Raw genomic sequence first — 17578 nt, 5'->3', positions numbered from 1 at the left:
GACCATAAGCTTCTAAAAGCACACACTACATCTTTCTTACTGGTCTCTGGCTCCCTAGCAGTCTTACTGCCTGGAGTAAAGGGAAGGATCAATACATACACATTGGGTTAACCTTTTAAATGATTCAGATCATATGCCCCTCCCCTGGAGCTAAATTATCCAGAAAACACTTAAATATTCTTTAGTTCATTAATGTCTCCAAATATTCTCAAAACTGGAATTTTTCTTTAATTTAGAATTGGCTGAGACTCAAGTATAACGTTTGTTTCAGCACTATAAGGAGTACTGCAATAATTTAGAATTTAGCGGTGGTTAAGACAAGCACAAAATGAAAATTCTGTAAGATGCATAGAATGTCTCTCAAAAGTACATTTTTATGTATTCGGTTCCATAGTAGAAACTGATGTCCTCTGCTTCAGGCTTTGAAAGATTATTTGCAGTTTCTTTAAATAGTAATTTTCTTTGAATGTATTTTGAACATAGTTTAGGGAGGAAAATGCAAATTGCACAGCCACAGTAAAGACTGCTACATATCAAAATATTATCTCACAGGCTTTTCGGGTTTTCACGAAAGTCTTTATGCTATATGCAGCTCATAAATATTGTTTGCAACACTTCAAGTTAGAATCAACAAGAGCACTAGTGTGACTTATTTTAGAAATATTTCAGGTTAACTTAATGACTTAATTTAGAAAAAAATTCACTCCTCTCAACAAATTGATATAAAAGAGATAGACTATTAAGTATAACCTATTCACCGGTCTTAAAGACAAAAGCATGCCTTAATTTTGAAATAATTTTATGTACCGTTGTTACTTGAAGTGAAAAAGGACATCATTCTTGAAGTCTAACACAGTTCCTTCTCCATAGTATTTAAGCTGGTTACTACCAAGAACAGCTTAAACAAGAGGTCAGTAGTAATAAATTAATGTTTAAGTACTAGTAGTTTAACAGGAATCTTTAATTATTTCCTGAACACAGATTTATTTAAAGTACAGATTTGACAAAATAAAGAGTGGATGTTTTAACTACGTACCTTGAGTTTAGGGATTTTCTTAGATGGCAGAATATGAAATGGCAGCATCTGCTATGACAACTGCTATCCAATGGATATTTAAATAAATAGTCAAATAGAAAACGATTATAGAGACACCTAAGGTCTGACTAAATAGGAATTAAACCTTCCCCACGCTCTCCCTCAAGAAAAGATTCAGAAAAGGAAACAAGAGGTGAGGTGCCCGAGTTGAGGAAATGCACCCAAAGATTCTTCAGAAGTGGATCTATAGTCTACAGCTGCTGGTCTTACACTGGTGTGTGTGTGTGGGGGGGGTGGGGGGCGGTCAACCTTTCATTATCTTCATCTCTTCCTCACAGATATTCTCATCTCTTTTTGAGAGTGCTTATGTTGGTTATAATTAAATAAATGAGAAAATTCTATTTTTGAAAATTTTCCCATTTCTGTTTTGTGAGATGACATTCTAAAAAGTGGCGGACAACAGGGAATGTTGAGCAAAGGAAGTAGCTGGTCAATAAACATAAACAGCTCCGAAAAAAAGGATTGAAGTGTATGAATTAGAAATCAAGAGTGCAGTCATCTTCTACTGAAGACTCCTAAAGGCAGGCAAGGCCTACTCTAACACTTGGGACAACCACAGGTTTTCAGGGCCACTTGCTCTTATTTTGGTCTCTAATACTATTTAGTTTGCCAGGAATGCTTTTCTTCTTCCTTTTCCCCCCATCCCCCCAAGTTTAAGTCCATGATTTTGGGGGAGAAAGTGTTATTTCAATGACAAGTTGGTCCTGAGTACCAATAAAGGAGGAAGTTAATTTCCAATTGTCTTGGGATTATGGAAACAAATATATGGATTAAGTTTAATAGCAACAAAGAGGTAATGGTCAAGAATTTCCTGGATTAAAATCTTTGCAATTCAGGTTATATCTATAATTAAGCTGATGAGAATGTAGGCTTCCAGTTCCCTTATTCTTTGAGATAATTCCAAAAATATTTTGAGCAGGTATGTTATAGAAACTTAAGTGGTGAAGCAACTACACAAGGTTTCATAATAAGTTCTAGTATGAAAGCAACAGAACGCTACAGAGAAATAATATATGTGCATGTGTATATAATTACGTATAAATGTGTGTGTATTAATGTACTTGACACGGGGAAATATAAAGCTAGTTGAGCACATAAAAATTATATTAGAAATTCTCATATGATATTTATTTTTAATTCCAAGACTTAAGCTGTTAAAAACCAGCAGGAACAAGCAGCACTGGTTACATCTAAAGCTAGGTGTAATTCAGTATCACCCCCTTAGTTAGTACAGCCAGATTCACAGACACCTGAGCAACTACTGTACGAGAAAGCCAACCACAAATTCCATAAGAGGAATATAAACACATCCACTAACTCCCTCCCATTAACTTAAGTGTCAGGCTTTGAACAGTGCAATTGATTACATATTCATTGTTCTCTTATGCTTTTGCCTCAAATTTTTACTTCTTTAGGGATCAGAGATATCTGAATACTTAGCAAACAAATGCTCCTGCAAAACCATCTCTGTAAAATGTAGTGACACCAGAAGTGCCAAAAATGAATTTTTTTACTATTTCAAGAGACCTACAAAAATGCTAAGAAAAACAAATATATGAATCAGTTTTATTTTTATTTGCATTTAACATGATTATACACATTCATGTGTCTAACAAGATCTGCACTGTTACATTAAAAATACAGTACAATAACATTCAACATGAGGTACTTCATATTTATATATTTTCCTTCATAAATAATGCTGTAAGCTACTAAATTCAAGCACTCTAATGCACAAGTGGCTAGTGTCTTGAATTAGCCAAGCTTATTTCAACACCTTAAAAAATGAAAAAGACAGTTCAGTGCAATAATTATGTAGAAATGAGACAATTTATTTAAATACTATATTAAGATACGCTTAAAGAATGTTACATTAGAACTGCTAACCTAGTTCCCCCTTATCCCCAGAATGAACGATGACAAAGACTGTCAGAAACATTGGGAAAAGCATCTATGGAGTATTTTGTTTAATAGAGTTGTGTTTATATACTAGAGTTGCCTGCCTTGTCAGAACAATAGTTTCTACTTTTAAAAGTTACAAAATTAAGATTACCAAAAAATAAAAATAAATAAATAAAGCAAGCACATTAGCCTTCATTCCATGTTGTTGAAATGCAGAAGGTGAGAATAGGATTTAAAACACAAGTTTTCAAATTTAACCCACAGCTCTCAGCACCAGCCAATCGGGTGGCAAAAATGTCTTTTTTCTTTAATAGAAATTAACATAAAATTAGGTTCTTCTATACCCAGTGTACAGGATCTCACGTGGCTTTCACCCAGCAGGTCCCTAGCCATGCGGAGGGCAGCTAGCTAACAGGAGCATGCACAGTGAGCGTTACTGAGTGAACTATCTCCACTCTAAGGTCATCACACCCACCTCACAATCTGATATGATGAAGCTAGTGCTAAATAAAGTTTCTTCTCCTCTGGCTTATAAATGAGTGCCTTCTAATCAGGTACACAGCCTACCAATTTGCATATGGTAGCTATGAATTCCTGAAATGTTTAATCGTAATTTAAAAACAAAATCATTTGTAGAAGTATTTTTAAAATGCAAAATGTACCCTTATTTCATAGATACATTGCCAAAACTATCTGTCATTTTCTAATATGAAATTATTGTTAGACAATTTTGTAAAGCTGTCCTGGGAGTACTTATTTATAATCACCAGTAACAGCTTTTGATCATCTATGCTAACAGACAGAGGTAATGGCAAAGATGATTAAAACATTTCCCATAATCCAGTGTTCTCCTCCATCAGGAAAGCTGGCCAAAAGCAACCAGCCCTTGTCCACAGGGGAAGTAGTAGCCCAGAAACACAGTGAATGTATGGGCAGTCACTCACTGGGGCCTTGCTGGGGCCAGCAGGGGGAACATTTCTGTCCCACCTCTCACCGGCCAGGCAGGGAGGAGACAATTCCTGAGTTGGCAAACATACTTGCGTGCACATGGGTGCCCATGCACACAGACCCACCCCAGGACTAACCCCTGGCTCCAGACAAGCCAGCTTCAGGCTTACAGAGCAGGAGAAGGAGGCGGCCAGGGACCACACTCTGGGTGGGGAGGGAAGCCATCTCAGGATCACAATGAGCAGAAAAGCTGCTCAGGAACACATGGATACTTCAACTGGAAGTAAACACACTGGACACTACCAGGGTCAGCGGCACTTAAGCATCACAAGCCATCGCTAAAGGAGAGTTTTTTGACAAGCTTTTCCCTCCTTTGTTTATGTTATCTATGGGCAAGCAAGGAGCTGGATGTGATGCTGATGCAGTAAAATATTAGGTATAATCAGGTGTATTGCTCCAGGTCACTTTTTAAAAAACCCTGAAGGTATACATTGGCACTTTAAGATGGCCAGAGGCCAGATTCTAGCAGTCCAGGAACAAGACAGAATTATAATTAACTAAGATAGTATGTGACCAAAGTAGAACATATAAAGTATATTTATTTTTAAAAAATCAATGAATAAAGGTATCTTATTATATAACGTGTAGTGCTACAAAACTAATGGTTTTTCCATTCATCTAAAGAATTGTTTGGTCCTCTTTTCATTAAAAAAAAAAAAGAAGAGAAGAGGTATTCTATACAGTATGATTTATGAAAACAAGCAAATGGTGGGGATCAGAAGCTAACTGGGGAGAAATGAGTTTGACTTTTTCAAACTGTGCATTTTATTGTGCCATCAATTAACCCATTTATAGTATGAGACTTTTTTAGGTTTCCTTTATGAACTGTTTCAAGTTTAAAATAATAAGCCTGAAATTGTTTCTAATGACAACAAAATTTTATAATTTAGTTACTTTTAAAAAAGTGTCTGTACTCAATACTTTTGTCTTCTAATCTAAAGAATACAAACCTGCTGTAGCAGAAGTCATGGCCTAAACAAACATCCAATTTCTTATTTTCCCACTTTGTACCAATACTTTGCAGTGTTTAATATTTAACAATCTTATGAATTTAGGATTTAAGAAAATGCCATGCCCAGAAGTTAAAAGGAAATAGAGCTAAACACAACTACTGTCTCCTCTTTAAATTATTATTCAGTAGAAAGCAAAACTTTCAAAATTGTACACTAGGTTTATGTGTTGTGTTTTTTTTTTTGAGGGGAGGGGTTCTGTTTAAAAACAACTCTTGTCATTATTACTTTAGACTATTTCTATTTGTCAAAATAAAGCCCTAAAGGAAATTTGAGGTGATCCAAAACAATTTTTAAGAGAGACAGACCTGGTAGGTCAATGGGGCAGTTAGAAAAGAGCACACATTCTCCCCAGCTGTAGAGACGGACGCAATTCTAAAAACCACACAGCCCTAATAAGAACTAGGCTCTTTTAAGCATATAGTTAAAAGCTGAATGCTGCATTTTTGCCTGTACATAATTAAAAGGTTGAAAGAAATTAGAAAACTGCCTACAGCTTCATTCATTACAAAATTACCTGCGCTGATCACATATCTGCAGATGAGCTAAGCATCAAGCAAGTAGGAACCAGATGTGCACTTCAGAGCTCACACTGCTTCGGGGAGTGTTTTCAAGCATAGAATATAAGTTCGGGAATCTGCCCTCCCTGTACCCCTGTGCCATTGGTGCTATCCGAGGAACACTGAAACTGGACGGTCACTTTGCCACACTGAACCTCCGTCATGCCTTCCTGTCCGAAGTAGCTGAGTTCATTACCATCCAGTATCACACTGGCTGTGTAGAAAGTGTCTGGCTCTATCTGCACCGGATACTCAAACCACACGGGGAAGGTACTGCTGGAGCCATCTGAGAAATACTTGCTCAAGTTCTGCCCCAGGACAACTCCCTGACGTTTGAGTTCAATCTTGGCGCTATACTCCGCAGAGCCACAGCTGGAGCCATACAGCCCAAAGCCAGCGATGAATACTCTCTTATCCACTGCAAACTGAATGCTGTCACAGCGGCCCCGATAGCGCCACTGGTTGCTCCGGTAGGCACACGACTGGAAACGGTGACAGCGCTGCGGGACAAGGCCCTTTCGGGCTTTACTGACAAACTGCAGCTCGGGCTTCTTGGCTGCAGTGTACCAGAGGAAGATGTCATTGGTCTCATTGAGAGTTAGAACACCCGACTGTGCAGCACCATTTGCAAAATCATCCAGGGCCATTGTAGGTATGCGGATCAAGTAAAGTGCCTTTCCGAGGACCTTGCGTTTATTTTCAATGCTCAGAGCTAAATCTTGCCTCTGGCATTCTACTTCAGCCCAGTTGAGAGCTGCCTCAAAAACAACAATTTCTTTGGCATTCAGTGTTTCCCTGCGGAGGATACTTTCTAGTGTCTGGAAGTCGATATCGCAAAATCCCTCAGACTTAAGAGCTAACTCAGCCTGAGCGTCGATCACCTCCCAGCAACGCTGGGTCAGGTCTGGCTCCTCGAACAAGCAGCTCTGGGAGAGGAGCACGCAGGCGTTCTTGGCACTCAGGCTGGTCTCCAGGAAATTAACGCAGGCTCTGGCGAGGTGAGGAACAATGTACTTTTTGGCAGCATACAGAGTAGCCAGCACTGTGTCAGCAGCCAAGTCAATTTCATCACAATAGATATATCTGAAAGAAAATGCACAGCATGTAAATGGAATTTTCACAAAATGAGTGTGTCCAGCAAGAAAAGATGCAACTACTTTCAAGCTAGTTCCAAAAACAGAAAAAAAAAAGAAAAAGAAAAAATCATGTTAGGTGACAATTGTTACAAAAATAATAGGGATTAAAAAACATTTGAAAAATGTACATAAATTAATGTTTCAACTCAGTAGTTAAGTTTGTACAACTAAAGACATTAACTTTGTGTTGTTATTCTAGCCTCTATGTGATAAATTGAATTTAATATCATTTCAAAAGAATAAAAGATACTAGAATGACATATCAGACAGAGATGGTTAATATTAAGGGAAAAACCCTCAAAATTCTAGTACATGTACTATTTTATATTTAATGAAAAAAAAAAACTCCCCTATGTTTTAGAAGCAATATATAAATACTTGTTTTACTTCAAAATTTTTTCTGCAGATTCAGATAGAATCAAATGTTTTTTAACACTATAATGTTAGCAATGATTACATCTTGCTACTTTTAACTAAGTGTGACTTGAATTTCTCCTAAACACAAAATAAAACCTGAGATTAAATAAGATATTTTTCAGGTAGTTCTAGGTTCAGTGAGTTATCAAATATGAACTTCAACCCTATCTTCCAGTTACCTTTACACAGAATCCAATACAGGCTTTGTAGTTGGCTTTAAAAAAAAAACCTAATTCTTTCTCTTCCCCCTACACATTCCTTCCACCTTCAGAATTAAAGAATGTATTGTTTCCAGATATATTTAATTAGAAGACAAAGTAAGAAAGCCTCAATATGCACTATTGCTGTGATTCTGTAAAGCATCCCTACGTCAAGAAATAAAACACTTCTTGATGTTTTGGGGGACAGTGCAGGCTCTCAGAATGACCTGTAAAGGTAGAAATCATCTGCTTCTTTTAGAGTGCTATGGTTCACCAAGTTAGTCAGTGAGAACTACATATGGGTGAAAAATACATGTTGATAATGCTTACATTTTAAATCTTTCTAGGGAGGGTGTTTAGCTACTTGCCCATGAAGTTTTCCTTTAGTTATTATATTTCAACTTAGTGAAATACACATAACAAGAAATTAGCAGTGGCTTCTGTAAGAAAGTAAAACACATATACAAACACAAAATGACTACAGTAACAAAATGTCCACAATCACAAATGGAATCAGCATTTTTGCTCCCAGGAAGATCTTTCTCTTCTCGGATTGGTGAGATCTCTTGACAAAACAGGCTGCAGCTTAGAGGTGCTCTAACCAGAGATCCAGGACATTGGGGAGGATTCTGAAGCACAGTCAGCAAGAGAGTGCTATCTGTTATCCTGGAACTATCAACTAAGCACTCTTCTCTTTTTCTTGACAACCCCTATCCAGGAATACTGGCTACTCACCCACCAAGCAGGGGTGAGGTGAGGAAAATCTGGCTTCCACTGTCCTTGGGACATTGCAGCACTGATCAACTAGGGCACAACAGCAAATGGCACCTTACCACTTCTCTGATTTTTACCTCTTAACATGGATGGCATGTCTAATTTTAAAGAGCTATATCGACATATATTCTAAATAATACATTTGTGAGAAGATGCTTGTCAAATGATCAATCAAATGACTTAGGTGAAGTGCATTTAATAACTCTGTGATTCTTACATTTCCTAATCATGTATATATCTGGAATGACACAACACTCCACTTAACTGCAGTGAAGTCAAAATGCTGAACTAGCATTACCATTCCCCTCTGCAGAAGATAATGTCAAATATACAAAGCTGGCATGAATGGGGAAAAAATTAAAAAAGTCTTACAGGTAAAATTGGTTCTTATATTTATATCTCTAAAAGATTACAAAGGTCATGAAGTATTGGTTGGTTAAAAATTGTTAGATTAGTTTACATTTTGTACTTACACATTCTCTTGCCTTTAATATCCCTACCTTCCACTGTAAAAGTTTAGTCAGCAGCAGTTAGATTTCAAAACTATGATACAAATAAATAGTTAGCTCTAAAACTGTAACAGTGAAATGCTTGGCCCCCCTGACTCCATCTTGTTCAAGCCTGCTTTGTTCCCATGGCCTTTAGGTTAATAGCTTCTGATTGGTCTTGAATACAGACATGCTAATCATTATAGGAATTCTGCTGGTGGCCTGAGTTTTACAAAAACAGCCCCTTGCCAGATACTGCCTCTCCTGAGGAGATAAAGGAGGTATATACAAAAATAATGTTTACCATAGATTTGAAGGAACCTAATTTCATGACTGGACTCACACCAACTAAAATCAACAGACTAAGAACAAAGAAGTTCCACAATCTTTCTCAAACCCCTGCTGGTGCCCAGATGTCCAGTCATCAATCACCTCTTGCCTCTCCAGTTTCCCTCTGCCCTAGACATAAAAGAAGCCCTAATTCTGCACCTTCTTAAGATGCTTCTTTAGGACAGTAGTCTGCAATCTTCTTGGCTTTCTGAGTGAAGATGCTTTTCTTGCCCTAACTCCTTGTCACTCAACTCATTGGCTGTCATGCAGTGAGCTTGAATTTGGTTACAGAACTAACTATACCTCTTACTCTTCAGTAGGCAGCAGATGATATACAGCAACATTTTAACCACTTATGGGATTACTATCCAACTTGACCTACGGAATAAATTTTTTCGACAATTATATTTATTCTAGTGAACCGAAATTGCTGCAGCAGCTGATAACCTTGAACTCTGATATAATTAAGCATGCTAAAGTAAGTATTTAACAAAAATTTTATATATATGGTTTAAAATAATCATTGGATTTTAATAACATGGTAGACTATTCCTGCCTAGTATCAGTACATGTAATGAAGTGGATCCTATTTACCTTATTAACATGTACTAGATTCTGAAAGACCCATGAGATATAAAACTATTTTTAAAAATATGTACCTTATAGCTTTACATTGCTGTATCACTAATTAAAAGTTATCTGTATACATACATAGAAACCTATAGAAAACAACTCACATCTCTCAAAAATTTCTCCTCTACTATCAAATGCAAATGCTTCTTATCCTTGAGAAAGGGTATCTAATTTTATGTAAGAGTATATATATATATATATATATATATATATATATATATATATGTGTGTGTGTGTGTGTGTGTGTGTGTGTGTGTGTGCAAAGATCAGATTATTTCAACAGATAATAAGTTTTACATTTGCTGGTAGGAAACAATAACTCCTAAAAAACTTAAATACCTCTTAACTGGTGGTATTTAAACAAGGTATATATTTCCAGAACTGTGAAACAAAACTATAATTTGTCTTTAAAGAGTTTTTCACACATGATGCTTTCAGAGAGGATATTCTCTATTAGATAATGTCTATGCCAGAAAGTTATTTTTCTTTAATTCTAAGTTGTTAAAAATCAAATCAGAAGCCACTTGCCCCCAAATCCCATGCCAAGGTGTCATTACAAATGACTGCATCACTCCACATGCTTTCCACTGAATGATGCAGTTTTCTCCAAAAGAGGTAAGCAGCACCCTCTTTCTTCACCAGTCTCCCTTTTCTGTTACACAGAACTTATATTTAACTGTGAAACCAGCAGCGTATAAATACAGCTTAAACAAACTCTTTCCAAACATATGAATGATGCTTACTTCAGCATTGCGAGAAAAGCAGCAGGTTCGACATCTGGTATACGGATTTCATCCTTGTCCTCAGCAAGTTCTCCGTAAAACATAGCATGGAACACAGAGCTCCCAACAGCTAAAACATACTGTGGAGAAAGGGAATCATGCTCTAAATTGAAGTATTTTTAGCAAATCAATCTAGAAAAACAACTCTAAGTAATCATGTCTAGTGGACACAGAACACCTAAACCTGTTTTTTTTGTCACAGTCAAGGTACAGTGTATCTTCCTGTGATAGGGTAAGATAGATGTTCATGCAAATCAGTCTCTATATTGCTAATTATCTAAAGGCTTTAACAGATTAATGCATAAGTTGTTTCATTACAAAACAAATAAATAAAAGAAAAAGCTTATTTAACTGATTTCTAGGGAAAGAGTGAACATACGACTTTCCTAACCTGTCACAACAAGTCCCCATGACTGGAGAGTTAAAAGGGCATGTTTTTGTGTGAGATATAAAGCTGTACAAAAGGAACAAAGAAAAAAAATTAAGCGTAGCCAAAGCCCTTTGGAGAGGCTCAGCTTTCACAGGGATCGGGTGAAACATGCACTGCCTGACATCAGCAAGCTGCCCACCCCGAATTCCAGGCTGACAGAGAGGGTCCTCTCTGTAAATCTCAGAACTAAACCGGTAATGCGGCTGTTGCTTACTTTGTGTCCTGGCAACCGCTGAGTCCCACCTGGTGGCCCAACCACAAAATGTACATCTGCCATCAAATCATTATTGAACATCACCGCATTTCTATAAACAGAGGGAATTCATTAATTCACAGCAGCCAGCGTTCTAAATACCCCCTCCCCAACATACAGAACCCACAAAAGATTCTTAAGCAAGGCAACAGTTTTATAACTTCAGGGTAAAACTACAAATAAAGGTTCCAACTAAACAACTGTGTTTGTAATCATTGCAAGCACATGGGGAGTAACTAAAGTTAAAAAAAAAAAGTTATCCAAACTTTTCATCAGACTAAGGACAAATAAAAGCTTTCTATCATCTATCCCCTAGACATAACCCTGTCACTTAAACGTTTGCAAAACAGCTTGCAAAAACATTTTTATCTAAGAGGAAAACAGCTGTACTGTTTTGGAAAAGGCACAAGGCAGTTTTCCATTACCAATAAAGCTGCTGGGAAAAGAGGAAACAGAGATTTATGTTAAAACACAGTATGGGCTGTGCAAAAAGCAGAAACTTCAACACAGGAAAACTTTTAAAGTAAACATGCTGGCCTGGCACTTACCTTTCTCTGATGGTAGGATAAAGACCTTGCCAATTCGGGGCTGGAATCAGGTTATTGTTACTGAGATTCTGTTGGTGGTACTGCTGGACAGTGGTGCTGCCGGAGTTTGCTGGTTTTTTGCGGGGAAATATGTCAGCAGCCATCTTTTTCTTCTTTTTAGTCTTTAAGGTAATTATTTCATAACAAACTGGAGGCAACTTGCTGATGCTGCTGCTGCTGCTGCTGCTGCTGGTATTTGTTTTCTTCGAGCTTTTCTTGGATCTGTTCTTTACCGTCTCTGGAATCATCAAGAAGAAGGTGAGACATTTCATGTTCTTTTCCTTGTCATCTACCATGAGTACAGTATGTCTCTCTTTAGAGCTAGATATCCCAAGTTGGTACGAACATCAAGGAAAAGAGGCTGGCACGAGCTGATATGTTAACAGAAACCAACAAGCTGGTATTTTGCTTCTTTTCTCAGGCAGGCAAGGTGACCTTTTCACTATGTTGAATAGTAACTGGCTTTAAGTTTTATCCAGTACTGGGGCTGTTAAATACAGGCCCACCATGATTCCTATTTCTCTTACTTCCTCATGAAAATAACCCAGTTTCCAGGATCACCTGAAAATGCTACAGAGAGCAAAGATGACAGGCAGAGAGCTGTAGCACTTGTTTTCTGAATTAGGTTAGCAAGATGTGCTGGAGCCGTGCGAGTGTGTTCAGCCGGCTGAAGTTGTGTGGTGAATGGATCAGAGAGTAGGTATTACAGCCCTGCAGATGGAGTCAGACAGCCAGTGCTTGGAGCCAATAGCTGAAGTCACCAATCATGATTGGACCAAGCAAAACAGTGACACCTATTGTAACATGCACAGTTCTGATATTAAAGGAACAGCAAGCAGTTGCATTCTCTCGTCTACTTTATTATTGCATACTTAAATAAGATAAACCACCTATGAAATACATTTGAAAACAGGAAGAGTTTATGCTCACAGATTTCCCCTCAGTAGATGCACATTTTTACTTCCTTAGTTAAATAGGGAAGATCAATTAATAAAGGATAGGAACTGATGTCTAGTTTATATTACTAGTAAAATCTTTACCCCAGTAGCATTTAGTTTCACATACTTCACACAATATCCTCCATTCACCAGCTATGAGGAACTATTAATAACAAAAGCATCCTAAACACATTTATCACAGCTTAATGGAAAAAATGTTATTTCCTTTTTTCAGTCTCTTTGAATATGTTATAATCTAGTGCAAAATAAGTGATGAGGTTATGTATTTATTTTACCTCACAATGTTTTCTAGCCCCATAATGATTTTTGACAGGAGTCCCAGATCACAAAATACTGTTAAGAAGACTAAGATTATACCAGTATGCTTAACTGCACTGAAGCATAGACAAATTCTAGATATAAGATTTAAGTGATACAAATCTAAATCTGGTATCAGTGTTTAAAAGTTGTAATTCACTAAAAATATGTCAAATGCCTTTGTTCAGGATTTCAAAATACGATCAAAATATTACGCTACATTTAGCCTTGTAATAATTTTAAAGAATATAATCGCCCTGGCTGGCGTAGATCAGTGGACTGAGCGCGGGCTGCGAACCAAAGTGTCACAGGTTCGATTCCCAGTCAGGGTACATGCTTGGGTTGCAGGCCATGACCCCCAGCAACTGCACATTGATGTTTCTCTCTCTCTCTTTCTCCTTCCCTTCCCTCTCTAAAAATAATTAAATAAAATCTTTAAAAAGAAAAGAATATAATCTACAATTTCTACCGCAAAACCCATAACAAGGCTATTCAACTGATAAATGTTCTGATGCTGCCTAGTTAAAAAGCAAACAGGTTCTCTCTGCTTTGAATCATAAGACTATAAACTACTATGTGGTTTTTATAGACAAGAATCCTCCAACAACTTCTAACTTTAGTGAGTTAACAAAAAACAAAAACACCTGCTGTAGGTTCCACACATGCTTATTACTTACTAAAGAGGAACTAACAAGGGCATGTGATCTTCTCCCTCCCTATCTGCTCTCAGTGGAGCAGCCCTCTCTACTCTTCATGACCACAGCTCTGCTTGTTGCACCACATGCACGTGAATAAGGAGTTCATGACGAGCGAGGGCTCAACAAATGGAAGCTTCAATTGTTATTATAACTGAAAATCTAACAAAGATAACACACCAGAAATCAAACGTTAGATTCCTAGGACCCTAAAGCATTAATTGAAGGAACATCCTCTTTATTGTCATTGTTATTTTTAAAACTGTTTGCCAAGCCACTGCAACACAGACTGTATGTAAGAGAACCACGGTCTTTAGCAGGTTATCCATCCCCATTTTACATGGACCCTAAAAAGCTGCTTATTTATTACAATTATCATGTTTTCAATCACAGGGCTACCTACCACACACATCCATATATAAACACTTCCAAGTCACCTTCATACACATTTTAACACACAATCTGTGTGTGTCTGACAAACCAAAAATTAGTTTTTAAAAGCACATGGTAAAAGGTATGAAAAAGAAACCAGTGACTTTCCATTTGAGCTAAATGTTCAGGATATGATTTAAAAAACAAAAACAAAAAAAAATCAAAGGATTTCTCTCCTGCTCAGCTGCTACTAAACTTTTTGACCACCACCCTCCTAGGAAAGCCACAACAGGGAAGACAGTAACCAATTAGAATGGAATGGGAAATGAGCTGCTTTGAGATAGCCATACTAATAGTTGTCCATGAAAAATAGAAAAAGCATAAAAAGCAGGCACAAGAACTTAGAAGGCTGTGGTTTTTATTCATTTTGCATTTAGTTTAACACTCCTTACTAGGAAAGTCTCCAACAAACACTGCTCTTAAACACAAGTAAAATAAAGAAAAATGTATGTGTAACCAGTTAAGGAAGAAAATTACATATCTTAGAAAATATTCTTTCTGAAATTAAAGGTTTCAGTTATTTGGAAAATTAAGTTTTGTGGAAAAGCTCGAATCTACGAGTTAAGGAAGTAGTGCTAAATCTGAATCACCTAGACCAGTGCTGCAAAAAGAGGCATATTATTCATGCACATGGGAACTGGTGAGCATGGTTATAAAGAGCTGGTCTTGACTACAAAATGTAATCCAATTAAAAGATAAGGATGACATTGAAATTTTCATAGCCAATTTGAAAAGCATGAAAATACTGATGAAACTGAGACAATGGAAAACTTATGGAAGCTACCCTTTCTCACCAATATCCTTGCTGCTGAGAGTATGGCCCAAAGAGCAGGCAGCAGGAGCACTATCTTGTGAACCTGTTAGAAACCCAGAATTTCAGGGAGACTCTGGATCACAAGCTGCATTGTAACAATACCCTCTATGTAATCTGTACGACATTCAAGTTTGAAAAAACTTTATATAGATAACTAAAGACCACTGCAGGGTCTACTCAATTATTCAGTATCAACCTCTGGCATCACATTATGCATTCAATTATCAAGCAAATAGAGAAAGAATTCAAAATAATTTAATTTGGTTTGAACTGAAACTTGACATCCTTTACATCTTGCAAATTCTTCTGATTAAGCCCCAAATGTCAAAAATCAGGTGTGTAAACAGCCAACTGAGAGGCACCTGAACATTTTTCAATTCTCTGGGGAAAAGTTCAGGCTCAGATTATTTTAAAGGACAATGACTGTGACGATTTTAGTGGGGAAAATAAAGGATTAAAAAAATGCCAAGTGTTAAACAGATGAACTATTTATATTTTTAAACAATCTACTTCACAATTTTTTACAAAGATTTTATTTATTTATTTTTAGACAGAGTGGAAAGGAGGAAGAAAGACGAGGAAACATCCTCTCACATGCCCCCTACTGGGGACCTGGTCCACAACCCAGGCATATGTCTGGACTGGGAATCAAACCAATAACCTTTTGGTTTGCAGGCCCTTGCTCAATCCACTGAGCTATACCAGCCAGGGCTACTTCACAATTTTATTTCAAAAAATTATTGCTGTGGCACAGTAAAACTGACAATCAAATAATCTGATTCGGCCCTGGCTCTGCAACTGAAGTTTAAACTATGTATTGAGGGGTGGGAGTCCTGAACAAATCATTTGTCTTTTTAAGTGCCTCAGTTTCCTCAGCTACTAAATGAACAGGTTCACTAAGAATAGATTGTTTCCCGAAGTTTACCCTCAATACACAGCAAGAAATGCATTTTATATTCAGACTTGGTACTAAGGCAGAGACAAACAAATGTACAAATGGAAAGACAGTTCACAAAATTAACTCAACATGTTATCATACACTCTGATATTTCTATTCTATTCTTTTTCCTTTTCTTTTTAATGTTGGTCTTGGTTCATTCCACTGATTTCCTGGGCACAGTACAGCCTAACAATAGTCTACATTATTTCTAAAGGTTTTTAAGGTTTAACATGCCAGGGTCTTTTCCTATCCAGAATTTGGACTAGGGGGAACCAGATAAGGGGTAAGGCAAGACTGCATCAACTTAATGGAGCACATGAAACCCTTCAAACTTCAGGAAGAGTACATTTGTTTTTCTGGAAAAAAAAGCCATAGCTGACATCTGTCTTTCACAGTAATCCATGGCCTAGAACACAATAAAACGTTGTAAAAACATCTAAGATGAATTTGCATATACAAATAATCATGTCACTTTATTCTTCACTTTCATATCTATAAATCTATCTCGTTAAACACAAATTATGACTTCTCCCTTCCCTTGGAATTAAATATAAATAGTTAAAACCCCATTTACTAAATCTATAACCCAGAAACACCACCCTCTGGACTGAAAGAGTAATAAAGGACTAGTCCTATATCTATTCTCAAATTTCACCTCTAAAATTTATTTCCATCTAACATTTTTTCACTTATTTCTATACCTTCTGAATTTTAAAGCTGTTGAGAAACATGGTTAATCTGCTCCATCAATCTTTTATAAGACTATTCTCAAAATACAGCATGCTGATCATGCAGTGTATTAGGTGTTGGGCACACAATGGTACACAAGATTAGGAACCAAGTTTAAAAGGTTTTAGCTAATAAAATGTATCAATATTTTTATAACTGTCAGGAAGTTCAATCACCTTTATATCTCTTTTCATTCAATTCCCAATGATAACAAAATTATCAATTTAAGCACACTGAATCATCCTCTTCATGGAGGTTTGGCCAGACATCCCACCTTTATTTAGTAGAGCCTGGTATGTTCAGTCTGGGCACTTGAATGAGGTTGGGAACTTAAAGGGACTCTGGAAATCATTTAATGCAACTCTGCCCCACAGATAAGGTAACTGGGTGTCCAAACAATTAAAGAGATTTGTGAAAAGTCCACAGTTAAGTAGTGGGGCAATGACTGGACTAGAATGCAGATTTCCTCACCGCTTGCCTAACTCTGTCTGTTCTACTCCAACGTTTGCCCACAGTGATTCTTCTACTCGTTATGTGATGCTTTATCTTCATACTTCTATTCTACTTTAAAATAAAAATGTATGTGCAAAAATTTATAGACATGAAAACCATGAACATGCATACTCTGCACCCTGCAGCGGCACCCTGTAGGAGGAATGCTAGAATGACACTTTCTGGAAAGAAATGGAGGGGAACTGTAACAAGAAGGACCACGAAAGCATAGTAGCCATGAGCAAGCTTCTCAAAAACAGAAGAGGCTCTCCAGATAAAATGAAAGTTTGAAAACCAGCCATTGACAGTTAACACCAACAAATCCTGTGTTGACAATGTTGGCAACTCTTGTTTAACCTGTTCTGACTCTGGACTCTGTCTGGACTTGTGTTTGGTTTACTACAAGACACTACAGCTACAGCAGTGAGCTTTACCAAGGTTTAAACAAGGTGGTATGGACTAAAGAAATGAGCTTTCACTCCCACAAATTATTAATAGAACATAAAAGAGGAGAGCAATTTAATCTATTAAGTCATGATGAAATAGTGTTTTGTTTTTGCTTCTTTAGTGCTTTAATGCTGCAGGAAAGTTATGCTTCTGATTTGGGAGGTAAA

At 37.1% G+C, this 17578-nt stretch overlaps 1 protein-coding gene across 3 annotated transcripts in view; it reads right to left on the bottom strand.

Moving 5' to 3' along the window:
• Window positions 1-2650: 2650 nt before the first annotated feature.
• The window catches only part of BTBD3 (BTB domain containing 3), a 36776-nt gene continuing 21848 nt past the window's right edge, over window positions 2651-17578 (bottom strand). For 2 of the 3 annotated variants that reach the window (XM_045833221.1, XM_045833222.1), the window contains exons 2-5: window positions 11568-11844; window positions 10981-11071; window positions 10298-10416; window positions 2651-6659 (exon numbers count right to left, since the gene is read on the bottom strand). In XM_045833221.1, coding sequence (XP_045689177.1) covers window positions 5627-6659; window positions 10298-10416; window positions 10981-11071; window positions 11568-11710 — 1386 coding nt within the window. In that variant the 5' untranslated portion in view covers window positions 11711-11844 and the 3' untranslated portion in view covers window positions 2651-5626. Of the gene's footprint in view, window positions 6660-10297; window positions 10417-10980; window positions 11072-11567; window positions 12301-17578 lie in introns of those variants that run through there. The other variant, XM_045833220.1, reaches the window with a different exon arrangement.

This window comes from Phyllostomus hastatus, unplaced genomic scaffold (genome assembly GCF_019186645.2).
Source record: "Phyllostomus hastatus isolate PE091 unplaced genomic scaffold, TTU_PhHast_1.1 phas_contig_17, whole genome shotgun sequence".
In the NCBI taxonomy this organism is placed as follows: domain Eukaryota; kingdom Metazoa; phylum Chordata; class Mammalia; order Chiroptera; family Phyllostomidae; genus Phyllostomus; species Phyllostomus hastatus.
Note: the sequence above shows the minus strand (reverse complement) of the source record. Positions and strands in the feature narration are given on the sequence as shown.